Source organism: Calypte anna, chromosome 2 (assembly GCF_003957555.1).
Source record: "Calypte anna isolate BGI_N300 chromosome 2, bCalAnn1_v1.p, whole genome shotgun sequence".
Lineage (NCBI taxonomy): Eukaryota > Metazoa > Chordata > Aves > Apodiformes > Trochilidae > Calypte > Calypte anna.
In genome coordinates this window covers 131,766,055-131,792,883 of record NC_044245.1, presented here as the reverse complement: position 1 = coordinate 131,792,883, position 26,829 = coordinate 131,766,055, and the positions used below count along the sequence as shown (strand labels likewise).

At 39.7% G+C, this 26,829-nt stretch overlaps 1 protein-coding gene across 38 annotated transcripts in view; it reads right to left on the bottom strand.

The window, feature by feature from the left end:
* Positions 1-443: 443 nt before the first annotated feature.
* The window catches only part of RIMS2 (regulating synaptic membrane exocytosis 2), a 419,884-nt gene continuing 393,498 nt past the window's right edge, over positions 444-26,829 (bottom strand). For 23 of the 38 annotated variants that reach the window (XM_030444594.1, XM_030444581.1, XM_030444591.1 and 20 more), the window contains 5 exons: positions 5,110-5,251; positions 3,690-3,802; positions 2,860-2,961; positions 1,815-1,954; positions 444-1,375 (listed from right to left, as the gene is read on the bottom strand). In XM_030444594.1, coding sequence (XP_030300454.1) covers positions 1,157-1,375; positions 1,815-1,954; positions 2,860-2,961; positions 3,690-3,802; positions 5,110-5,251 — 716 coding nt within the window. In that variant the 3' untranslated portion in view covers positions 444-1,156. Of the gene's footprint in view, positions 1,376-1,814; positions 1,955-2,859; positions 2,962-3,689; positions 3,803-5,109; positions 5,252-18,033; positions 18,164-26,829 lie in introns of those variants that run through there. The other 15 variants (XM_030444582.1, XM_030444583.1, XM_030444589.1 and 12 more) reach the window with 2 other exon arrangements.

Genomic DNA, 26,829 nt, shown 5'->3' with positions numbered 1-26,829 from the left:
CATAAGAGAGTAGTAAGTCAAAACGTAGCCATTTTAGATTATCATGATCATCCCGGGAGGTAGAGGGGAAAAAGAGCAAAAGGAAGAAGGGAGACCGGGAAGAGAGATAGAGAAAGGAGGAGGTAAAAGAAGTGTACAATTTGCACATAATGTTGAACTTTACAAGTCTTGTACCTTTTACATTTAAATAAATTTAATATATTACACTTATTTCTTGTCACATAAACAGAATTTTAAATACTTGCTAGAAATTATTTTTTATTTTTTAATATATGTCTGCAAAAATACAGACCATGACGGGTTTAAAGAATGATAAACGTGGTGTGTCTTTGTATCACCCTGTTGCATTCTCTTCCCTTTAAAACCATGCACTAGTGAAATTTACTTTTAAAAATAATATAAATTGTTGAAAATGGCTGATTTATTCTTCTTTTTTCTTTTTTTTTTTTTGCAAGTTGCAGCCCCAAGAAAATAATTTAAGTGTTCAGCTAAATCTGTGTCCATGCAAAAAAGTTTTTTTTTTAATTTCATACAGTACAGTATATCCACAGAATTTTATTTTTCAGAGAGTTCATCACATCTGGGGTTTGACTGTATGTATAGCTGGAGGTATGAAGCCCGCCACTCTTAAGTCTTGAATCTTTTCAGTATGAAGAGTTTTCAGATCCCAAGCAACTGTTTCAAACAACAGTTGACTTTTTCGACATCCTTACATTCTTCTTTTCAAATATCTGCTAATCCAATGACTTGTAACATGGCTTCAGGGGAGGGTAACTCCGCTTCTGTGGCATAACCAAGCATTAGGAGGGGAGGGCAGATAAATAAAGAAACGGGAGCAACAAAACAGATATGCCATTGAAAATTACTTTTGTTGCATGAAACAGATTGATTCTTTTAGTTTAGTCCATGGCTTCAGATTGGACCAAAACAGTGTTCCTGAACTCCAAACGTATCAGTTCTTCATGACTTCAGTCCTTCACCTGAGGGCCTTCTGTAGGGCACAATGTGTGCAACTTCCTTGAGAACACAGGATCGCGTTGCAGCCCTAGAAACAGGCTCAGAAGACACAACATTAAGCATGCAGTGTTACCAGGGTTTGCGACCTGTAATTTTATTTTTTGTAACGCTGGTTGCTATGACAACAGTTTCACAGCTGCTATGAGCGAGAATACGAAGGTCCTGTTGAACTTTCAAGAGATGATTGGGAAGCTCTTCTAGTAAGAGGAGCTAATGTTGGGTCTACTAGGGAAGAAGGAGGGAAGAGTTTGAACCACCCAATCACCATGTTGGACAGGTCCAGTTCATCTAAAAGTATCTGTGCCACTCCCATAAAGGATTTGTGATCCATTCGTCCATAGTCTCCCCAAACAATTATCTGTTAGCAAAGGAAACATAAGAAAATAGAAGAATGTCAGAAAAAAATGATGAGAGCTTCAATCTGATTCATCAAATGTCTCTGCTAATTTAATTATAGTAAGGAATATTTGACTGCTGACATTTGTTTACTTCTGTGTATACTAATGATGATGCAGAAACAGAAATGAAGTGGGCAGTAATGGACACTTACTTACCCATGACACTAAAGAAAGCCCAACGAGAGAAGGAGCCTATGCATATAGTACAGGCAAGATAGCCTACAACTAACTTTTGCTTTGTACTTTCTACTTGCATCAACAATTACTACTGTAGTATTTGTCTGCTCAACAAGTATTTGAAATAGCAGAACTTGCCAAATCAACATGAAAGGAAGTTTGAAACTCATTCTGTAAAAACTGTACAGGTCATGTTCTCAGAAGAAGATTGCTGCAAATTACCTGTAAAACCTTTCCTTGAGGACTTTCTTCAAACGATAGAAGTTGCTGATAAAGTGGCTCTAGTGTTTTTCTTGCTACCTTTGTTTTCTTTTTGGCTATGCAGACTCCATTTTCTAAAAGATACACCTTTACATATGGTGCTTAGGAGAAAAAAAACAAAGAACAGTAAGTAAGATATACAAATTTTTTGTATAACAGTTGCAATTTCATCACCATATGATAAAACCTGCTTTATACTGTTTTTTTTTTTTTTTGTTTTACCAAACAAATCTCCACAAGCAATATTAACATTTATTCACATGCAAAGCATCCATGAATTTTCTGTATTTTTCTTTCTGGTATACTTTTATCTTTACTAATTCTTATATGTTTCTTTTGCCATGAAACAATTTAGATTCTGACCTGGAAAAATCATACATTCCTATATATAGTATCCCTATAGTGTACGGTATGCAAAATAGGCCTGTTAAGTAAATGAATTACTTGCATTGACTTTGGTGAGATTTGGATCAATGCTCCAAATTGTTAATAATTTAAAATTATCTACAAGGTTAAAATCAGTGAAAAAAAGACTCTGACACCATTTCTATTCTGGCAAGAGAGCTTGCTAAAAATATCATTATATTATCCTTTTCACGTAGTGTTATAGGACATCAGATTATAAAATATGGAGTAAGTACCAAATATTGGTCTACTTTTTGAGCAGATACCTATTCCCCACCTCTTGTTGATTCCCTCTTCACCCCCAAGACTGCTATCTCACATCTTTAGTATATATGTTTCTTTTCTACCCCATAACCAAGAATATAAAGCATATATATTTATTTCTAAAATATTTTTGTCTTCTGATAGCCCAGATGCCAGTCTGATTTCTTTTTTGGTTTTGTTTCTTATACCATTTCAGTACATTATACTTTTCAGTGTAAAATTCTGTAAACTGCTAATAGGTAAATTTGTGAAGAGTTGAACTATTCTGAATAGTGAATCCTCAGAAGCTGGGGACTTTTTTGGCTTTATTCTATTCTTGTTGCTTTTTCTTCCTTACCTGGCAGTGTCTTTGAACCTGGTTTTACAACAAGGCCACGGGCTCGGATTATTTCTACTTCCAGTTGTCCTTTTTTGTCCATCATTCCCACTTGGATATCTCCTGAACAACAAAAAGAGATCCTGGCATTGTAATTCAGAAATGGCTAAATATCTTAAAAGACATAGGAATTTATAGACTGAATATGTGATGACTTGAATAATCTACATTCCATGAGTAAGCATGATCTGAATTTTAACACTACTACATAATTTAATACTTATCCACTGCTATTTTGCAATAATACCTTGTCTCCCATTTCCTCTGTTCCTATCACTTCAAATTAAATCCTTTTTTGTTTGTTTGTTTGTTTTCATAAACTCAGATTAAAAAATGCAGCACTGGAATTAGTACAAAGCAGCTCTGCAAAACTGGTTAAAATCTCTTCAGCATGCCTCTAGTTTAAGACAAGGTATGAAAAGGTAACTTGTGAATAGAAACAAGCCTGTAAGCACAGTAACAAAAACTTTGCACTTGAATTCCTATTTTTAGTTAATACTATCTATATGATCCAGAGAAAGGGCTGGTCTCACTAGCCACATTTTAAAGATGGAAAATTGCAGTAGAGGAAATAAAAACCTGAATTCTTGAAAGCCCCTTTCTAATTTTGAATGTTTCAATGAGCATCCATAATTACATTCAACTTTGGCTGAGGTTATAGTTTTGGTCTTAACTGAGTTGTTCAAAATCACATGGGAAATCCATATATAAAGAATTAGATTCTAGATAATTTCTATGTTAATTATCAGACGCAGAAGATTACATCATGTTTATAGGACATTAATGCTTACCCATTGATGGTGTTGCCAATGTCTGTCGTCCTACAAGCTGGGCAGGACCAAGTCCATCCAGAAAATCACTGAACTGGCTGTCTGCAGCCAACCGCACACCAGGAAAAATCAAACTTAAAAACAATATTGAAAAAAAAAAACAGTAAATACACTTGAATGTACCTTTTTTTTTGCCCCCCCTAGATATTTCACATTTAGCATTTATATATTTTATACTACTGCTCCCAAGGAACTCAAACAGACAAGATTACAAAACTATCTGTAATTTTCAAAATGTCTCTGTGTTCAACAAGCAGCTATTTGGCCTCCATCATATAAACCAACAGGTGATGGAAACACTAATCCTCAATGGCTCTAAGTTGCACAGTAGTATTTTTCCATCATGCTCTTTTCCCAATATATTAAAGATTGCTCCTAATTATTGTAACATTCCTAGGAAAGTAGTTCAGTAAGATACTAATACAAGCCCTTTCTAATAATTTAGTTACATGAAGATAAAATTGCTCACATTTTTCACTCAATATGAACACAATAGCAGAATGTTAAATGTATCCTGTGAAGTTATTACAGTGGACCAATTACTGGTCCCTATTTTAAAATGCACCTTTAAAAATCAGCATTCATTATAAACATTTTGCTATAAATGTCTTTGAGAATAGCATACGTTCAATCATGTAACTGAAATCCATTGTGGCAAATGACCAAAGTAACTTAAAATTCAAATTCTTGCCATAAATTATGTGTGACCCATTACATGGCAACAAGAACTAATGAGATTTGTAATGACCAGCCATAAATAAATGTCCATCTCAAGGGCATATAGTGCATCAACTTGAACATGTAAAATACATCATCCAGTACAGGTATATTGTGAATATCACTAATAAATCTATTTACAGTAAGATTTTTCTGGGCAACGTCTTGCACATACTACTCAGAAGTCTTTGACTTGGGCTTTTATGAGAAGCATGATATATGATACTTTTGCCCAGATAATTTCTTCAGGATTAATTAGCAGAGTCTCTGAAAAAATCATGAGCTCAGAGAAAGCACTTGGAAATTCACTGGAGATGCTTTGCTCTGCAAAGCACAGATACATGTGAGGAGTGTGCAGAAGACAAATTGCCCTTTTCTGTGTTCTGCACAGTGCCCTGCACTTGCTTCCTTCCCTGCTTGCCACATCCCAAGCAGAGGCTCCAACCCCCCAGGTGCCTTTCTAGGTGGCACTGCAGCAATGATCCTCATCCTTCCTGCACCAACAACTAGAAACTCATTTGGGCACAGGGGAAAACTGGCTTGGCCCATCAATGAAGCTTGTGAAGGGAATTCTGACAGGAATCTACAGCTCTCATTTCACTTTTGTTTAACCACCAGTTCTATGAACAAACATCAGGCAACCACAGTCATAACCACTCCTTACTTTCCCTCAGAGCTGTAGCTGTTCATGCTCCCATCCGTTGACTCCCGGCTGGCCTGCCGGGTCATCCAGTTCCTCATCTCCACAGCCAGCCCCGTCTCCGTGCTCCTCTGGACAGTGCTCCGCAGCTTCTTGCCCCCTGCTTCTGCAGAGACAAAAGAGAAGCCCCCATGGCACCACACTGGGGCAGCTGGGGGGCCCTGTGGGGTGTCCCTGTCAGCAGCACACCAGCACTCCACCTGGCAGGAACTCTCCAAACAAGACATTAGTTGACCTATACCAAATCTTCCATTTTAAAATTATTATTTCTTTAATCACAGGCAAGCAGCATCATAAATCTCTGCTACAGGACCCTGGCTCTTTTCACCACCTGCTTTCCAAGGGCAGACAGCACATCCACAACACAAGTCTGCCCGCAGAGGTAAGCAGGTTTACACTATCCATAGTCTAGTGTGTTTAAAATATGCACATACTTATTCTCTAGGTGACTACATCACTCCCAGGAATCCAATTAAAGCATTCCCATTATATCAAAACCTGCGATGTCTTGAGAAACGTTCTAATTCAGATGAATTGTTTGACTTGAAAGCATTTGGTCATTATCTGCTGAATCAAGTTACAGATAACCTTTAGTGAGGACAATAAGAAACAAATCAAGAACACTTCTCATTGTTTCTTCTCTATTCAAGTTCTTCTCATTTCACTAGTTGCTTTGACTTAGTATCTAAAAAAAATACCATATTTATTTATGCACAATATGAAACTTTATTTCCACCTTCACAGGTACCAATTGTTAATCCTTATCGTATAGCTTTTAGTTGGAAAAACAGATAACGGTGTCAGATAAGGGAAGAAATACTCAAAACAATGCAATAGCATTTTAGTGTTTAGTGTAGGAATTCTGATCAAGACCTCAGCTGGCAGATTATTAAAAGAACCACCACCAAAAAAAAAAAAAAAAAAAGGGAAAAAAAAAATTAGAACTGAGTGGGAATGAATGCTCAAGCCTTCTATGGACTCCTTAAGACCATAACTTTTGATCAGCATATAAAAAAATACCAGAAGTAATAATTTTGCTCTAGAACTTCAGCTACCCACATGAATTTAGTGCCCAACAGAGTGAAATAATTTTTTTACTATGTCAAAACTACTTGTGAAAATGTCCATCAATCTTTGGTTCAATAAATACAAATAAAAGGGATACAAGGCTAACATGACATATGAACAATGAAGGACAGAAGTCAACAATTTAATTTCTATTGGGTTGTTGTGTTCCAAGCGTCTGTTTGTTTTATTGCTTTTATTAGACTAATGAGAACTGGCAGCTGACTTCCAAAACTGGTCTAGAGTTGTTCTAAAATCCAATCACTCGAATATTCCCACAAAATTGGCTGCAAAAAAATGTGCTATAGTTTTGCAGAAAAGGTACACTGCATCATAGTTACATGTGAAAGACACAGAACTCCTGAAACTCCATGCTTTTTCATTAAATTCTGTTACAGCATATTACTCTTTTCTTGTAAGAGCTCTTTTGGTTAGTAAGCATTTACTTTGGTTCAGTCTTGTTGCACAGTGGACATTCTTGGTTTGTTGTTGCAAACATGAATTCTCTCACAAAAACATAGATCATGCAGAATTCTTCAACTTTTTTCATATCATGTCTTTGAAAGATCTTTGGTCTTGGCATAAGCATGGGTTTTAGTATGCAATATATGAAGGAGTATATAGCAACTTTTACTAACTAGTAATGCAGATTTTTTTAAATTAGACTTGTAAGTCTGTATGCTTTTACTCCAGCAGAACTTTCACAGAAAGAAAAGCCAAACAACACATCTGTTGCACATCAATATATTGAGAAATCAAGGCAGAACTGGTGCAGTTGCCACTGAAGTCTTCATAGAGTCACATGTGTTCCACCAGCTGTTCTTAGCATCCAGCTGAACCTTAGTTTTAAGCAGTTTTGCTTTCCCACATTTTTTAAAAATGAAGTAAGTGCTTGGTTCACATGACCATAAGCCAACAGCTGAGAAGACACAACTTTGATTTAGCATGAAAGTTAGGCCTGCATTAGTATAGCCAACTTTTTTGAAAGTGTGGGTGACAAATATCAGTTATTTTAACATTAACACTGAATTTAAAGATGACCAAAAGGAGACTATGTAAATAACTATTTTCCAGTTTTCAACAGGCACAGATAGAGCTCTCTCATAGGCACAAAAGGCAAAAATATGACCTTTCTGCAATAAGGTTCCTAATCATGATGTTGATGTTTCTTGAAACAAGAACAGAAAATTTAATGGCAAAATGGCAGTTTGGAACAGAAGGCAGAAGAAGGTCCAGTTCCCCAACATGACTCCTGAACTACTGCTTCAGAGACTAGTATTCTTTTGGGTTAAGCTTGACTAAATTAATCTGAAATAATACATGAAATACCTACACTTGATTGCTCACAATCCTAGCAATACATTAGTGCCTGGAAAAACGTTTTAAAATATAATACCTCAATTCCTCAGACAAGTGAAAAACAAAGGCAGTCTTTATATAATCCATTATTTGTGTTTCATAAATTCAACATGAAAATACTTAAAAGGTTGCAGGTGGCAATAAAAATGCAAAGTAGTTGCTCAACTCAATGAAACAGCCTTTGGTGCCATATTTCTGAACTGTAGCTGGTGGAAGGTCTGACTGAAGGTCTTACTGCCCAAGTAAATCCAAACTGTTTTTTCTCACCCTTGCCTAGAAATTGAAAGTTCATCCTTTGTGGAGATTTAACTAATTTTGTGGCTTCATTCTGTAATGGACCCAGCCATAAAGGAACATACCAACAATACATGTTCAAGTTGTTCATTTTTTTTTACAACAAATCATTTCCAAAAACATTTGTGAAAACAAACACACAGTTGAATGAGCATAAGTTAGGTGATGCTAATCTCTAGCTAGATGGATAATTTAGGAATGTATCTGCCACTAGCACAGAGGTAAAGATGTAACTGGTGCCACTGTGAAAGTGGGAGTTGGTTTCATAATCATACAGTATTTATATTTATATTTATATTTATATTTATATTTATATTTATATTTATATTTATATTTATATTATTTATATTTATATTTATATGAATACTCACTTCATGCACACTGTTTTTAGTCCTACCAAATGAAAGGATGTGGAAACAGAATCAAATAGGGCACTTTGTTGCTAAATATATTGCTGACCATCTACATGAAAATTGCTTTATTCGCAATTTAGCAAACTCTGATGAAGAACTTTGAAAATGTTCTTCAAATTAATATAATCTATGTTCCCTATAAAAAATAAAGTTCTTTCAAGTCCCCATAACAAAATATGGAATATATTGTCTGAAAAGCACTGGTTCAGATTCTTGTAGCCATATTATAGGGAGTGGAATAAATTACCAGAAGTAATTGCTTTAGCATTTATGAAAGCACACTCATTCTTATAGTTAATCACACTGCTAATTTAACTGATATGGTTACTGCAAATAGACTCCGCAGGCCACATTTTCTAAATCACACATGGAAGTATTTGCTCCCACAACTCCTAGTGCAAATCATTTGCAAATCAGACATGCAAAACTACTGATATGATCTTCAATACCAGATGAGGACAAGTTGAAAACTGCAGTGGATGCAACAGATGATCTTCCGTGACTTGGAATCCATCCAGATGAAAGCTGCCTCTGGTAAGGGGAGCAAGAGCTCTCAGCTCACTCTCAGCAAGAGCTTCATCCCCAAACGGCTCACAGAGCCCTGGGAGGGGACATGGCTGGGGCAGGCAGAGGCAGGCTGGCTATCCCAGTCCCCTCCCAGATGGCACATAACCTCTTGGCAGGACTTGTACCAAGTACAGAGGAGATGCTGCTTTGCGAACATACTCAAGCTCTTGAGGTTCCCTGCTCTCCCCACCTCACCAAAAAGGCTGCACAAAACCCACTTCAGTACTTTAATTTTAACTCAGGAATTGCCTCCACAAAGACAATAAGCTGCCTTTAAGTGACCCAAGAGTAAAAGCTCTTTACGAATCTAGGGATCTGCTCTGGGCATGTTAAGAACAGGCTAAATAAAAGTCATCATACACAGCCTAAGAAGATTTGATCCTACCTAATAAAAGGGGGATAGGGTAGGTTTCAAATTCCCTTGCAATTATGTGTCTGAAACAGCCCAGGTTTTTGCCACACTGAATGCAACATTTAGCTTTTGTTGGAGCACTGCTGGGAACCACAGCTGAGTTGTTTTTTATCTTGTGTCACCCACAGACCCCAAGTAGTAGACATGCATAAGGATCTACCAATTCAAGCAGGATCTGGGAAACCCAGATTACACCATCACCTCAGTTTGAGAAGCTTTGAGTTCATCTCACCAAGTCTCAGTGGCCCTTCCTAGCCACAACCTTAGGAAGTGTTGTGTTACAGTCCTCTGATGAATATTTATGAAGCCCAAAGAGTACCTGCAGGCCCCTGGAGAAACTGTAACCAGGGGCTTCCCCTTCCTTTGCACTGGTAAGGAAGAAGGGAAAACCTGTGTTCTAGTTCCTGGTCCTATGAATATCTAGATGTAAAACATGAGAAATTATGACTGGGATGGGAATGGCCTGCCTTGATAGCCTAAAAGTAGAGCTGCCTTCAGCAGGGAAGCTCTTCAGTATGGGAGCAGCCAGGTTCAGCAAGGCTGAGAGAGCCTGAACTGACAGCCTTCAGCTTGCACCAAGCATTTTAAAATTTCTTGGGAGGCCTCACTAGTTTTCATGTTCAGTCAAGAAATACTCTCTCACTCTTGTCCCATGCCATTCATCCTCTATCTTTACTCTGGCCATAGTGGAAGCATGGTTAATTAAGATTAAGGTTAATTAAGACAAGACCTAAGAAAAGCTTAAGAGAGAACTGAATTAAATAATCAGCTTCAAAACTGTTGCTTGAGCTTATGGTCAAAGGCTGATTTGGAAGCTTTCGGGTCCTATTCTTGAGGGGCCCCATACACAGAACCCAAGAGGCAGCCACCACAAATCTCAGTTGTTCTTGGGATGTAAAAGCTTTGGCCAGATTGCAGAATCTTTGGATGCCTTTTGTTTCTTTTCCATGGCAAGGAAACATGGTTTTATATGTTCAATCTGGAAAAGATCACCTGCCTTGTTTCAGCCACATGATGTGAAGTCAACTTACCACACTCTGCTCCCAAGCAATGCTTTGGTTTAATGTAGGGGCCTGCTCTTTACTCTCTCCCATTTTTAAATGTTTAAAATTGTATTCTGCGCTGCTGTGCTGATGTCCATTCTTCAGTCACAAACTGACCCTTCAGCAAATTCTTCAGAGCATCAGACAATAGAAATTGCTTTGTGTCTGCTTGGGGCATCCATCAGTTAAAGCTCTTCAATACCTGTGGTCCCCAAAGATTCTGAAACACTTTTACAAGACTGAAGTATGAATAAAAAGATGTTTTTCTACATATATGATAACTACTTAATGTTTCTAAATTTCCATTATCCCCCATTTTATTGTGCAGAATCACTATTGAACATGCTACATATAAAAAAGGCAAATACCCATCTATGATATCTCAGAGCTTGGTTTCAGTTCCTGTTTTATGTAACAGTCCCTGGAAAGCCCAATTTAAGTACATACAAAACCACAGCAGAGGTTTCCCTTGACCTCTTTTTAGAAAGAATTTACCCCTGATAACAAACAATAAATCAGACTGGAAGCCATCCCAGGGAATCAAAACCTAAATAACCGCAGCCATAATGATGAGAGGTGAGTCTGGCTATATAACAACAAACTTGCTATGCAGATTTGTTTGGAAATTTTGCTTTACAGATGTTGATTACTGATCTTGATTGTAATAGACAGTAAGAAAATAACTGTTAGGGGGTTTTAGTATATACATTTTACTAATCTAGTTGGCCAAAGAGAGATCAGGACATCTCTGTCATGCTAATGCTATTTTTTTTTTTCGTATGTATGACTAGAGGGTCAGAGGAATGGCTTTTTTCAAATTTGCATAAGATATGTGTCCAAGCCAGTTTCTATACTGAAGTTTAATGAGTTAGAAAATTATCCTTGGTTAGCCAGGATCCATAAAAGTTCAAATCCAACTTTGAAAAGAACTGTTGCACACTAAATGTCTCAAATATAGTATTAAAAAATGTTTTAGTTCTGATACAATACAAAACCAGCAGACATCAAATGCAGAATTAACGTTATCCTAATTACTTTTATTTAGGTATGCCCAGCTCCTGACTGTGAGATGTGAATCCAGAACACAACAGCACACACCCACTCAGACCTCTCCAGTGCTTCTGCAGAAGTTTCTGCTTCTGTTGCTGGTAAGATCATCACTTTTCTAAGTGTGGTCAGAGGATGCACCTGCCAAAAGCCTCATACAACTGCTGTAAAATTGAAAACAGAGATATGACAGTGAAGAAGCACGTGGCTTTGCATCCCAGAGCTGTATGTCCCACATGCCATGTCCTAAATGAACAGTTTTTCAGGTACCCTCATTTGGACCAGTTACCATTCCCACACATATGGATGTTCTTATAATTCAAACATAACAGGTCTGACTCCATATTCAGTGCATGTGTCAAAACAATGACAGCGTTTTATATCCACTTTATATCTGTTTTACATCCTGTACAACAATCTACATTACTACGAAAAGCATGAGGCAGTGGGAAATCAGTCTCATCCCCAAGCTATTAAAATCCTGAAAAAATAGAACAAATAATTTTGTGGAGTCACATTCTAATTTCATATACCATTTACATAAGGAATCACTGGATAGGTGCAGAGCTTCACCACAAAAAATCTTTAAACCCAATCTTTGTTGTTGCCAATGACAAAGGACAACCAACTGAAGCAAAAAGAAAGCACCACTGCAGTTTTGGGAGATAATGTTGTTATGTTTATATGCATATTCCATTTTCTGGATGCATAACATTCTTATGTTGCTATTAATAACAATTATTCCACAGAGTGCCAAGACAAGATTAAAACTTCTTAAGCAGTGAAAAGTGTATATATTAAGAAGTTTAGAACCGTTTAGTTATTATATGAATTGAGAGACACTTTCTAAATATGCAGTAATCACAGTAACAACATTCTCTAACCCAACCTTGATTATTTGTAATATAGCTAGGGTCATTACCTACCCTATCAGATGGATCTATGCAGCATTTTTGAATGATGTAGCAACTGTGTTTGAAGAATTAAACACCCTCTATTAGAGCTTAATGAGATAGATGGTGCCCAGTAGCTGGATGGCTACAGAGATTACACAAATTAGAAACAGCTCTTCCTCCTAGATTTGCCTAAGATGAGTAATGATGCTGTGCAAATATAGTTATTTAAATAACCATGGTTCCCAAAACTCTGAGCAAATTTCATACTGTAATGAGCCATTTTCAAACTACTACTGTTAAACATTTACCTCCTCAAATGAAACAACAGCCGCTGCTCTGACTACACTGTTGACCTTGCCACTGAAGAATTACAATTACAGCATGTAGATATAAAGAGACAGGTTTTTTGGGTTTATTTATTACCATCAGAGAGGAAGCCTGTCACAGACTGCACCTTCTCTGCTGCTATTACAGCAATACCTAAGTCACCAGATACCTGCTCAGGAACACAATAAAGTTTAAGTAGAAGCCTAGAAGAGAAGTACACCAAATACAAGAAACACAGCTTTAACTCTCTTTTGGGCATTTCTGACATACAGTCAGGTTGAAATACCTTGTACTTTGAATATTACTCCTCTTATACTTTTCTCTGTTGATTTTCCAGCTGTTTCCCAGAATACATGGGTGTTGTTTAAGTCACACTCTTTGCCAGCTACAGTACAGCTTTTTCTAGGCTTCTTTTTTAAAAGGTCTTATTCATCTTGGCATCTATATCTGCTTCATTACTATGATACCTGAGTGTAATTGGTAAAAAAAACTTGGGACTGGAAAGAGAGCTGCAAATTGCTTAAAATGGCTCCTGCTCTGCCCCCACCCTGGTGACAGCCCCAGAAGGTGAAGGAGTGGGACAAACCCAGCCCCACTGCACTGACGGTGCTCAGCCCCTGAGCAGCCACCAAGAAGCAAATACAAAAAACTATCAGCCATAAACCTAAGTATCATATAGACACTGTACAGAATTATTGTTATTCCATATTCAGTCTGATTTTCATCCTCTACGATGAGCCACTCCACTCCTCCATGAGACACACAGCTGGCAATCTCCGACATGTTAGCACCAATCAAGCCAAGTTCTTTAAAGCTTCATCTTTTACAGCAAATACCCTGCCACAGGGCAGTATACCCTTCTTTCATATTCAACCTTACCTCTGCCTGTGAACATTCCACATAAACAAGGTCATCTTTACCACCAAGGCCAAAAAGTAGGCCAATTCCCCCAAGAAGATGATTTTATTCTCATTTTCTTCGTTGCCTGATATTCCTACTATTACTTTACTCTTTTAAGAGGATAATTTTAAAGCATAACTACTTCATGTGCAAGATTCTCTTCACTGTAATAATTACTATGTTAATGAATTTATTGTTACTACTTCCCCCATTTTCTATTTCTGGTTAAATTATTGTCTGCTTGTTATTGTCTACTGGGACCTCCACAGGGACAGAGGGATCAGGCAGCCTAACCACAGGAACAGAATCCAGGAACTGCCAAGCTTGATTCCAGCTCTACCAACAATCAAATGATTAATCTGTAAGAAATGTCACTGAAGCCAAAACCAGTGCTCAAGTGAGGACTCCAGCATACATTTAAATAAGTTCTGATCACTCATTAGCATCAATGGCAACACTCCTGTTGATATCTCTGTGGGATCAAGCAACCCCTGAAGCAAGTTTCTTCCAGGTGACAATGAGTGTATTATGTGTTTCTCCTCCTGCTGAACTACAGCAACACTCAGATACTTCATTCAATAGACATCAATATGCAAAACTGTAATGCATCCTCTTCTCAGCTAACACAACAAATTTTTGCTATTTTTGGCATGATTGTCTTGGACTGAAGAACATTCTGTGGCTTTTTTTTTTTTAATTGCCTTTTGCTTTTCTAACATACCGGGAGACCAAGATGCTTTCCAGTTCTTTCTGAATTAATTTACATCTTAAATTATCATAAATTATCTCTGGAATTGTCTTCAGCACCTGCAAAGCAAAGCATTTGACTTTTCTCTTGAATCTTATAGCTTCACCACCACCCAAAAACTTGCAAAAGACGACATTAAATTGAAATATAGTCCCTTTTGGAGGGTACAGATCTGCACTTCCATCTTGCCATGACTAGCAGCTCCATAGTTGCACTCCTGGCAATGTGATGTTTAACAGTTTATATCAACATCTCAGTGTGAAAGCAAATCAGAATTGAACAGTACAGAAAGGAAACTGCAGCACAAATTTATTACAGCAAACAATAAATAAAGTGTAATTTGAGGAAGCACCAAGTTAATAGCCTCACTCTTAAAACAGACACAGGCTTTCGAGTGACAATATGCAATCAGAGCCTCTATCTTCTTTCTCAGTCAATGTTGAATACCTGTAATTCTTCTCCAGTAACCTTCTTGTGTTTAAGAATTCACTTGCTCCAGCACATTTTCCAGTCATCCACAGGAAAGTACAGTAAACATATCCACTACTTTTAAATATATTATGTGCATGAAATTTAGCACTAGGATTACACAGACATCTCGAAGGATGCCACATGCTTTTACACTGGAAATTCCCTGATCTTTTGAATTTAATGACAATATATCCTTTAATTTCAACAAAGTCAGGAATTCAGAGAAAATGCGGCACTTTTATGCTTCAAGAGCATTCAGAAAAGTGACATAAATCAATAGATTTACCCTCTATTCCTAAACTTTTAAAATAATTTCCAAGGAATTTAAACTATTTCAAGCATTATTTGATGCCAATACTCAATTTACTATGTAGGCTGTATGCTTTATCATCAATGAATGTAACAAAAATGCAAAAGGCACCCTTTAATAACCTTGATACTTTAAAACATTAGTGATTTGTTCAGGTACGTTAGTTCTGTGTGTGCAAGTGCATATATGCCAGAAATAAATTGATGATGAAAAAAATGATTTTTCAATATCTTTTCCTAGACACTACTAAGAATAATTAACTCCTTTAAAAATAACATGGATCAATTTGAAGGATTCAGTCTAAGTAGTGAGCACACCAGAGTGAGTACCAGCTCCCTGGCCAAACATAGCAAGTTCAGATCTCCCCATCCATAGCAACTTCATGTTTAACTGGAAAAGTGCAGCATTTGGACAGCCCTCTTCTTAAGTACATAAGAGCCTGGATGCCAGGGCCTAAGAGGTCTTCTTCTGTAACCAACTAACACTTAAATGGATATTCTGAAATATCCATTTCTGAAATAATTAAAATTAAAACATTGTATAGAGTTGCTTACTATTCAGTTACTTCTGAACTTGAGAGTACTCACATTCCATCACACCCAAAGATATACCTATGGACCAGTGTCTTGATTTCAGAAAGGAACGAACAAAAGTCTTCAAGACAGTATCATAAATAAATCCCTCAACAGGTCAGGTTTCCTATTGTGATTGAGCGGAAAACATAAGAGCACCTCCATGGCAGGTTATCTTTTTTTAACCTATCCATCACATGCAGAAATAACAACATTTTGAGGATAGATAACTTATGAAGTGGCTTTACCATATATCCTTTCAGATCAAATTGTGGAAGGGCATGAAGTGCATGAACCTGAGAGTGCATGTACCACATCCACTTAAGGATACTGATAGTAAATACAATTGCACAGCAGCACTCAGAAGACAACAAATTCCAAATTGAGGTGACTTGCCATCAAAAAATCCGTAAGATTTTTTTCTTTCTCATCTCAGTGATAGCACTTGGGAAAAGAGCTTATCTGTCATGGATGTCACTCCTTCAGTAACCTGGTATGTCAGACATACCAGGTAGCAGAAACTCAGCTCCAGAAAACCACATTGTAATTATGTGAAATTTTCTCCTTTTCACTAAAATGACATGAAATGCACTTGTAAGCACAGTCTGCATCTAAATAAAATCAGATAACACAAATCAACACAAGATGTAAAAAAATCAATATACATTCTTTTAACACTTCTGTTTAAATAACTTGCTACCACAAAGTAAACAAGTCGGTACAATTATCTTTAAAATAACAAGTATTTCCCTACTGACTTCCATATTTCTTTGAACCAGTTAACAGCTTTAAACATACACAAATCTCAACTGAGGAATAAGTTAACTGTTTCCTAGTGAAGTAAAGAAAACAGACTAGAACAAAACAAAGACTCTGATTTCACACAGGATTAATACAATTATTGTAATTAATAATCATGACTGAAAAGACAACTATTCTGGAACGGTAGAAAAAAATATTTAAGAATACATAGGCACATTTAGCATAATTTATGATATTTCAAGTGTTTTAAAATGTGTTTTCAGTCATAGTGTTTATTACTATGTCAAAAGATTTTAAATGCCCTCTGAAGCCCAGTCTCCTGGCAATATTTTGCAATTCACTTCATTGTTCAAGGCTGAGCACAGTTGAGAATACTGAAGGATAGCTTATTTCACCCAAGGGAGCAGATCCCTCTCCTTTAAGGAAAGGGGAAACCTGGCAAGCCACAGAGTAAGGTCCAGGGGAAAAGCAAGGGATCATTTCCATCAGAAAAGTAAAGGAGATCTGGAGAAGAGACTTCAGGGATGGTTGCACATTAAAAGCTAAATGAAGATATATGAAGACTGGAGAAAAACATTTGCCACTGAATTCAGCCTGAGATGTGGAAGGTGATAAAAGCATGTGCAGATATTTTAATTCAGAATATGAAAGGCATACATAGATTGAAACATGTTTGTCTAGCAGCATTGTACTAATACTGGTATCCTAATTTGATATTGCTCAAATCTATAGAAGGTGCAATATGCTTAATTAATCTTTATGAAATACAAAATACTTGCTTACTTCTGATAAACACTAGGAAGTCCATTAAGTTTATTCTTTAGTAAACATTAAACACACCAGAACCTCATGAACCTCAATCTCTGCTCTGGGATGGGTTTGGTGCCATGTTTAACTATACATACATGCTTGTTACAATTCTGAATGGCAAGGGTAAATTTAATTTTTCCAGTGTTTTTGATAGGTAGCTTATGGTTTTTTGTTTGTTTGTTTGGAGTTTTTTTACCAGTAATACAGAAAATCCATTACATCTGTTATGTGAAGTTCTGGTCCTGTGACAAATACATGGAAATTACACAAATGCCTTATGGTTTGGACTTAATGTTTATGAGTAGATAATAACTGTGCAAGAGACCTGCAAGGTTTACTTGTTCACACAGCCTTCTACCTATGCTGCTGTTCCTAAGAAAAAGTTAACCAAGGCCAGTATTTAACTGTTCAGTCTGGCGTCCTTTGGAAAATTGTGTTTCAAGAGATACCTGCACAAGTCAATGTACTGTTAGAAAACATCCCGTCAGGAAGAGTGGTTTGTTTTCCTTACGAATGAGCAGAAAAAGAAATGACACTCTACCTCATTTCCTTCCAACATAACCAAAGGTTAGCGAAATAACTTCACTTACAATGCTATGATAAACACCATCTTGTAAATCACACCTTATGCTCCAGCTACAGGCACTGTGTCACCAACCCCTCTCTTAGCACTTCAACTCTCCGGAGCACCGTCCCCGCACCAGTCCTGTGCTCAGCACCGCCGCCCGTCCGCCTGCCCGGAGGGCCCCAGAGCCGCCCGACCCCCGGCCCTTGCCGGGCTGCCTCTGCCAGGCCCGCCCCATCCCGGCAGCGACCTGCCAGCCCCGGACCCACCGCACTACTGCCCCCGCTCTGCCGCCTGCCCAGTCCCCGTCCCGCCACGGCCCCTCACCTCGGTCCTCCTCCTCCAGGGAGTTCATGCAGGGGAAGTAGACCGCCAGCGCCTCGAAAGAAGCGGACAGGCTGCTCCGGCTTTGCGACCGCTGCATGCTGCGCCCGCCGGCCGCTGTCTGCCGGCCCATCTTGGCCGAGCGGCACCCGCCTTTGGCGCGGTACAAGAAACGCGGCGTCTTGGCGGCGGGAGGCGCGGAGCGGCGCGAAAAGAAGCAGCGCGGAGCGGCACAGGGGGCGCGGAGCCGAACCGAGCCCTCCGCGGGCGCGCCGTGCCACGAGGGACCGAGGGGTGCGGCGAGCGCTGGGTGGGCTGCACGCCGCGGAGCTCCGCTCCGGCTCTGTCCCGCCGGCACCGCTGCTCCCGGCGGGGTGGGCCGCCGCAGCCAGCTCGGGGCCGCGGATCGGCGGGGTGAGCCGTCAGTCGGCGGCGTAAGTCACCGGAGAGGCAGCCGCGGAGGAACCAGAGGGTAGGACGGCGCCCGTCGTGCGAGCCTGGCCGGCTGGGCTGCCCGGCAGCGGTGGCTGTAAATACCGCCCGCCTCGGAGGGAGGACCGGGAGACGGCGCCGTCCGGTAGCAGCGAACTGTCCCGCAGGCACCGCCCGCAAACTTTGTTCCTCCCCGCTCGCTCCCCGCTGGGTCGTCGGGTGGCCCTAGCGCGGCAGGAGGAAGGAGGGAAGCGCCGTGGGAGGGGTGGCTCCCGCTTCACCCGGGAGTGGAGCGTCTGGATATGGCAGCGGAGATGCTCAGGCTAGTGACCGCTGCCCGCTCCTGGCCAGCACCACACACCTGCCGCCAACGGGCAAGTGTCTGCTCTCCGCGGTTATTGTGTGAGAATGGAATGAATCACGGCATTCACAGGAGGGCTTAGGAGAGGAGGAACCGCTAGAGGTGCTCAAGCAGGGTCACCTATAGCCAGTTGCCTAAGACTTCAGCCTAAGCATAAAGAAAAACTTATAGCAAGGGTAAGAGACCATTGGAAAACGCTGCCCAGAGGCTGTGGAGTCTCCATCTCTGGAGACATTCAAAACCCATCTGGATGTGTCCTTGTATAATCTACTCTAGGTGACAGCGTTCTAGCAGGGAGGTTGGACTAAATGATCTGCAGAGGTCCCTTCGAAGCCCTGCCTTTCTGGGATTCTGCAGCTGTGTCCAGATACCTTTGTAAATCTCCAAGAGTAAACTCCACATCCTTCCTGGGCAACGTGTGCCAGTGTTCAGTCACCCCCACATCAAAAGTTTTTCCTTTTCAGTTCAGAGAGACCCGCCTTTGCCTCAGAGTGTACCCATTGCCTATGGTCCTGTCAATGGCCCAGCATCTGATGAGGAATCAGCCTCACAAACCACAGGAAATCCTTCACCTCTCCTGTGTTTCAAGCAAGTGTTTTTTCCCTAAAGTACACCTGCCTCCTTAGCAAATGTCTTTTCTGAATTCACAGAATCTGCTCATTTTTTAGCAAATAATTTTAATTTTGTATTTAACTCATCTAAAGTCTTTAACTCATCTAAAAAAATGCTAAACAATATCTAGGGTTTGATCTAACCAACTTTGCAGGCAGAATACCAGTTCAAAGCCAACCAAAACTCTTCATGAAAAACATCTACAGAGAGCATAAATACCTAGAGTTGATTTCATGGAGTTGAAGTTTGGAAAGGAATTTTTGTGTCTGGATAATAATAAGAGATTATAAATAGCCAACACTATGCTTTGCTAAGGAATAAAAAATAATCAGAACTTCAGCACTCATGAATGGAACCATCATCATTCAATCTACAGGAAAACACTGAATTTTGACAGCTGTTTGTACTACGTGCGCAATCTTTTCATTCTAGGAAATTCTATCCTAGTATTCCTAATTAAACATGTTTCATGTGACATCACAGGAACTAGATGTGGAATGAGACAAATGGTCTTTTACTCGCAGTAAAAATGCCATTACTTGCATTTAATGCAGTGGGCAACTCACCTAAGCTTGGACATCTTCAAGATAACTCAATCATGCTATATTGCACAATGTGTATTTATTTTAACTGCTGCTCACTAATTTGTCTCACCAGTTGCAAGAGAATCAAATTCCAATTAAAGAAACTGCATCCAAACTCCCATCTCAATACCAAATATAAAGACTAAGCATGAGGTTCACAGGTATCATCTTTCTTTAATATTTTCTCATAGTTTTCTGAGAAAAACTCAGTACATTGTAAGAATTCAGGTCAAACAGAACAAGGTCAAACATCTACTATAAATGTATGTACTGTCCTGAGGCAATTCTATTTGTAGAGTTGGATATATTATAAAATATTTTGGTGGCTCATCTACTGAACTAGGAAAGCAATTGCTTACTGGTTGTATTCCCTGAAAATTTACTTTAAAAATGCCATGTAACATGAATATGTAGCACTGGATCTTCAGTGCCAACCTGCTCTAAATAAAGACAGCCTATAATGGGATTAAAATAAATTCTGAATTTTATAAATGTATCTTTCTCTTTTATATAGATATACTATGTATGGTAATCGAAAAAATTAATATGGAAATTGATGTATTCTCCATCTTTTTCCATATTTAGACTGTAACTGGGTGTATTTTAGCGTGTGCTTCAAGTATAAATTTTTTAGACCTTGAATGGGGATGCCTCAGAAAAATTATTCGATGACTCTTTCATGAAAAGAGACTTTTTTTCCTGGGAGTCGGTGGGGGAATTTCACTACTTCTGCTACTTCTGTGTACTGAACCTGGACTGGAGGTCATAATTTCATGGATTTGAAGAATGCACAGTTATTTGTGCAGATCATTATTATTATTATTATTATTATTATTATTACTTATGCTATGGTTTACTTCCTAAAGTCTGCTCCAGCTCCTGAATGCAAGATAAAAGCACACATTGCCATACAGGGGTTCTTGATACCTTGTGCACATTTTGGAGAGGATTCTCTACTGCAGACATTACAGAAAAGTACTCAAGTTTCTGAGCACCTCCTTTTGAACCCTTGATTAAGGAAGGTATTCTGGGGATGGGACTGGAAAGGTGTTACTGCCCTTTTCTTTGTCACCTTTTCTGTTCTTCTGTCAATCATTGCCCAGAGATTTCTTATGTTATCTACAGAAGGGATTTATTGTCACAGAATCACAAAGTCACATAGTTTTGATCATGGCTGTCTTCAGAAAAACCAGTCCAGATGCCTAGCTTTCCACACAAGTTAATCATTGCCTTCCCTTAAACCTGTCAACTATTAGGCATAATGTATTAAAAGTATAATTCAATCTCTTTAATTACTTTCCACTAACAAGAAACCATTGTGCAATATGTTACTACAAGAAGGGCAAGTGGCATCCTCTCACAATGTGAGGGGCAGTCCCCCACACCTCCCACTGAGGTGAAATCCAGCTCATGTTTAATTTAGCTGAGTAGGCCTCCTCTCAGATCCTCAGCCTTCTCTAAGCAGAGACAGCCAAGACACATCAACAGAGAAAAAACAAAGGTCTCAGAAAAAAATGAATTATTTCCCCTCCAAAAAATAACCCAGTTATTTATCTAATAAAAACCCAGTGTTTATCTAATTCTTGGGAGACAGGCAAGGAAAAATACTACTATTAGCTGGAGGAAATGTTATTCTCCAAACAAGTTATTATTCAAGGAATTTCTAGTGATTTGTCCAGGTAAAGTATCACTGGGATATAAAACTGTAATTATTACCAATTTAAACTTTCTGCCCCTCTGTGTGCCCCGTCCCCCCCCCCTCATTTTTAAGAGCTAAAACAATACACTGAAAAGATCTGTAAATTACTGCTATTACTGCCCAAGTCAGTATAAAACACAATTTATGTATGAAAACTTGTAACATGTAGTTACAAGCTGTTGCTTAATGTAATTTGCCAAATGTTAGGACTGTACTGGCTGTCCCCATGCCTACAGAAAGGGACCTGTGAGAACACTGGCTAAACACTTGGAAAAGGCAGATTCCAGAAGGCTACAAGATGTTTCAAAAAGTAATGTCTGTTTTTGCAGTTTTCCATCATCATCCATCATTAAAATGATGATGACCTCTGTCCCAGGGCAATGGCTCCCAATCCTGCTCTTCTTGAAGCTCTATGACAGAATCACCATTCCTACATTGTTTCTATGCCCAGCAAGCAGATAACAGTTTTCTAAATTCTGTGTTTTCTTCAATCAATACATTTTAGAATTTTCAGAGCATTCCCTACTAAGTCATCACAGAGAATCTGCTTGTGTGGTAACAATAAATTTTTCAATTTTTCCATTTCTTTTGGTATTTTCTACTGTAAGGTCAACTCCACCTGAAATATTAAGCTAGGTAAACAGTAGAGATTGCTACGAAAATAGCTTTGCTGTCTGACACAGCTGTTCTGAGAGAATTCCCTAGTTATTTGTGCAAGCGTGGTTATAGCAGCAAAATAGGGTTCTCCTAGAACTGCTTGTTTTGCATGCCCACATTAGGACTAATTTGCTGGTATCTAACTCCAGTATTCCTACAGTGAAAAAGCACTCTGGCTGTTCCCATCACCTTAAAAGTCTGTTCCAGTGGAAATCCACCTCTAAGCAATTTAATCCTTGTAGGGATCACTTCAATGCCTTGGACATTTTCAGGGGGTATGGATCTGAAGAGCTGAAAGAAATTGCTTTCATTATGTCTCTTCCAAAACCACAGATTTTTATTTCTGAAAATGAAATTGGGAAATTTTAGCGTAAAAATGTTTTAAAAGGTAGAAATGGAAAAATAGGAAGATTCTTCCTATTTTTCTGATAAAAATCCTATACCAGATTTGGGTTCTTAAACAACATAGTAGGACTGCTTGCCCTGCAGTTGGCGTTCTGTTATATTATGCCTTCTTAAAGGAATCTGTAAAAATAAGTCTCTTTTGTGAGTCTAGTCACATGTGAATGCTGTCTGTTTTTATTTAAATGAAATATATTTACTTTTCCCTCCAATGTTTTTAATAAAGCCTCAAAACCAAAACAAAGACATGGTTTTTCTAAATAACAGATTTGTTAATGGAGTAGAAGTTTAGCTAATTCACAAGAAACTAAGAGGTGCAAATAGGAGCAGAAAACTGTACACAGATTAGTATTTCTAGTTTGATTAAAATTCACAGCTTTTTGATCACAAGGCCCTACAAAATATATTTACATCACAATGTTTCATAAGGGTGAGAAGCAGGGAGCACAGAAATAAAAATGTCTTCTAAGGAAAAGTAGTTTTTATAGAGGAACTCACAGCCAACAATATCAAGGTGTAAAAAACCTAAATGCTGTTTGGGTGGGGTTTATAAAATGCATTTCTAGAGGCTATCTGCTTTTCCTATTAAGATCCTAATCCACCTTTTCATCCCTGTGAGTGACCTGCTTTATAATTCATCATACCCATCAGCTTAGAAACAAGTTGCAGTTATTCATGTAACTCAAATTTTATTATTTCAGCTGCCTCTGTACTGCACTGAAAGGTTTTCAAAACATCTTAAGAGGACAGTATAATCAATTGCTGAAATCATAACTTCATGAAACATGACTCAGCAATTAAGTCTTCATAATAGAAAGGGACAACACCAGTAGAGAACTACTGGCACTTAAGTAAGCTGTGGAGCACCACACACCCAGGCACTGTGCCTGTATAGGTGCAGCTGTCTATTGGTGTTATTTAGGAAAGATATAGTGTGGAAAATCATCCATGGGCACCCCCTTATTGTAGGGGAGAAGCTTGTGTGCCCTTGTGAGGTTGGGAGCTATGCTGGCAGTGGCATATACTTCCAGTAGGGTCTCCCATGCCAGACAGGTCACAACTGAAGGGTTGGTCAGACAAAATGTGTCCATGGGCAGGATGGGCTCACCAGCCTTCAGGCAACCATCCTAGGAGGACAACTCTAATTCCAAACCTGGATAGATGGAGCTCGTTTAGACCTGTAAGGCCATCCAACTAAGAGAAGGATGCTCTAACTAAACTTCCTGAGGACTTTGCTGTCACTGTCCAAGCTTGCTGGGCCCTGGCAGATGAACCTTAGGAGTAAAGGGTGGGGCCAGTTCCATGCATGCTGTGCCTCACCTAAAAAAGCCACAGCACAGGCTCAAAGGGGGAACTCACACCTGTACAGCCCCTGCGGTGACAGGCGAGGGTCGAAACATCAGGGGAAAGGTGCACTGGAAGCCACAGGCCCAACCCTGCGTGCAGGACTGACCCAGGAGATGACAGAGTGGTTTGGCAGCATGCTGAGTGACCAAGAAGCTTTTTTCAAGGAGAGCACTGCTTGCTCTGCATGGAGAGGGGCCTAGAAAAGGTGGCCTAAGCAAAGCTCATTTCCATCTCCCCCCCCAGTTGGCTACCCATATTCAACTCTTCTGATGCAGTTGAACAAAGACAAAGAGACAAAGGCATACACCTGCCTCTAAAGGGGTGTTAAGATTGACACTCACACGTTGGAACATCAGAACCATGATTGATTCAGCGAACAGTGGGCATCCTGAGTGTTGTTCTGCTCTCATTGCTATCACGACTTAACATGGACATTGCTGCTCTTAGTGAAGTTTGTCTTCATGAGGAAAGCAGTCTTAAAGAACGTGGTTCTGGCTACACACTCTATTGGTCAGGCAAACCCAAAACTGAAAGGTACTTTTCAGGAGTTTGGCTTCATGATTAAAAACTCCATCACCTTCAAACTTGAAAATTTGCCAATGGGTCATTCTGATTGCATTATTTCCTTACACCTCCCACTACACAACAAGCAACATGTTGTTCTCTTCAGTTATTTATGCCCCAACCCTCCAAGCTGACCATGCAGAAAAAGCCAAATTCTACATGGACCTGTGCTGCCTCCCCGAAAAGGTTCCTGCGGGTGATGAGATCATAATCCTTGGTGACTTCAACACCAGAGCAGGAAAGAACTATGAAGCCTGGAAAGGAGTACTAGGCAAGCATGGTGTTGGAAACTTTAATGACAATGGATGTCTCCTGCTAGAGTTTTGTGCTAAGCAGCAACTCACCATCACCAGCACTATCTTCCAACAGAAAGACAGCCTGAAGATAACCTGGATGCATCCTTGATCCAAGCACTGGCACTGCCAAGCACAACACGCTAAATTTCACAAGCTCCTTGTGAGCTGCTGGGAACTAGGCAAATTACTTCTAGATCTCCATAATGTAGTCATCATAACCCTATTCCAGAAGAAAGGAGAAAAGTCAAACTGCTCTGACTACCAAAGTATAACACTGCTCTCCATTGCTGGAAAAATCCTTGCAAGAATACTTTTAAACAGACTAGCGCCTGCCATAACAGAGGAAGTTCGACCTGAAAGCCAATGTGGTTTCAGAGCCAACAGGAGTAACACAGACATGGTATTTGTTCTCAGACAACTGCAAGAGAACTGTAGGGATCAGAACAAAGGTCTTTATGTGACATTCATTGACCTCACTAAAGCTTTTGACACTGTGAGTAGAAAGGGCCTGTGTCAAATCTTGGAATGATTAGGATATCCCCCCAAGTTCCTCAAAATTCTCATCCTGCTACATGAGGATCAGCAGGGCCAAGCCAGGTATGGCAATGCACTCTCTGAATCCTTCCCAGTAATCAAGGCTGAAACAAGGCTGTGTTCTCACACCCACTCCATTCACAATCTTGTTCAGCACAATGCTCCAAAGGGCCATGGGAGACCTCGAACTAAAAAATGGCATTTACATCTGAAATGGTACCAATGGGACCCTATTCAACCTAAGGCGACTGAAGGCCCACACCAAAACCCTAAATCACCAGGTCCCAGAGTTGCTTTTTGCTGACAATGCTGCCCTCGTTGCTCACACAGAAGCAGCTCTGCAGCACATAACATCCTGCTTTGCAGAAGCTGCAGATCTTTTTGGGCTGGAAGTCAACTTGAACACAGAAGTTCTTTACCAGTCTGCACCACAGGAAGACTTCCATCAGCCCCACTTCACCATAAGTGAATCAGAGCTTAAGTCAGTCAAGCAGTTCAGCTGTCTGGGATTCATTATTTCCTCAGACGCCAAGATCAAACAAAGAGACAGACAACAGATTAGCAAAGGCATACAGAGCATTTGGAAGACTTCATAAAAGAGTCTGGAGCAGTAAACACCTGAAGAATAGTACAAAGATCAGTGTCTACAGAGTCATTTAATGTCTACTCTTTTCAATGGGTCTGAATCATGAGGCATCTACCACCAACACCTGCAACTCCTTGAGTGCTTCCATCAGTGCTGCCTCTGTACAATCCTCACCATCCACTGGATTGACTGTGTGACCAATGTCACTGTCCTTGAACAGGCAGAGGTCACCAGTACTGAGGCAATGATACTGAGGATGCAGCTGTGCTGGGCAGGGCACGTCCCCAGGATGGCAGATCACAGCCTCCCTAAGATTGTGCTCTATGGTGAACTTGCTCGCCGGCTGCCACAACAGAGGAGCCCCAGAGAGGAGATACAAGGAACAATCCCTGAAACAATCCCTCAGCTTTTGCCATACTGACTGCCACCAGGGGTCCAGCCTGGCCTCCAATCTGGTGACATGGAGACACCATCCATAATGCTGCTGCCTCCTTTGAGAACACACGTGGAATCAGTCTTGAGGAGAAAAGACAGCTCAGAAAGAACCGTGCCTTGGCTGTCCCCTCACAGGAGACTTTCTGCTGGGCCTTTTGCAACTGCACTGCCTGTCCCACACTGGCCTTATCAGCCATCAGTGTGCTTGCAGCAAGTGTGGGGAGAGCCCTTCTGAAATCTTCATTCGCAAAGCCAAGACAAGAAATAAATGAATGAAAATGATGTGTGGA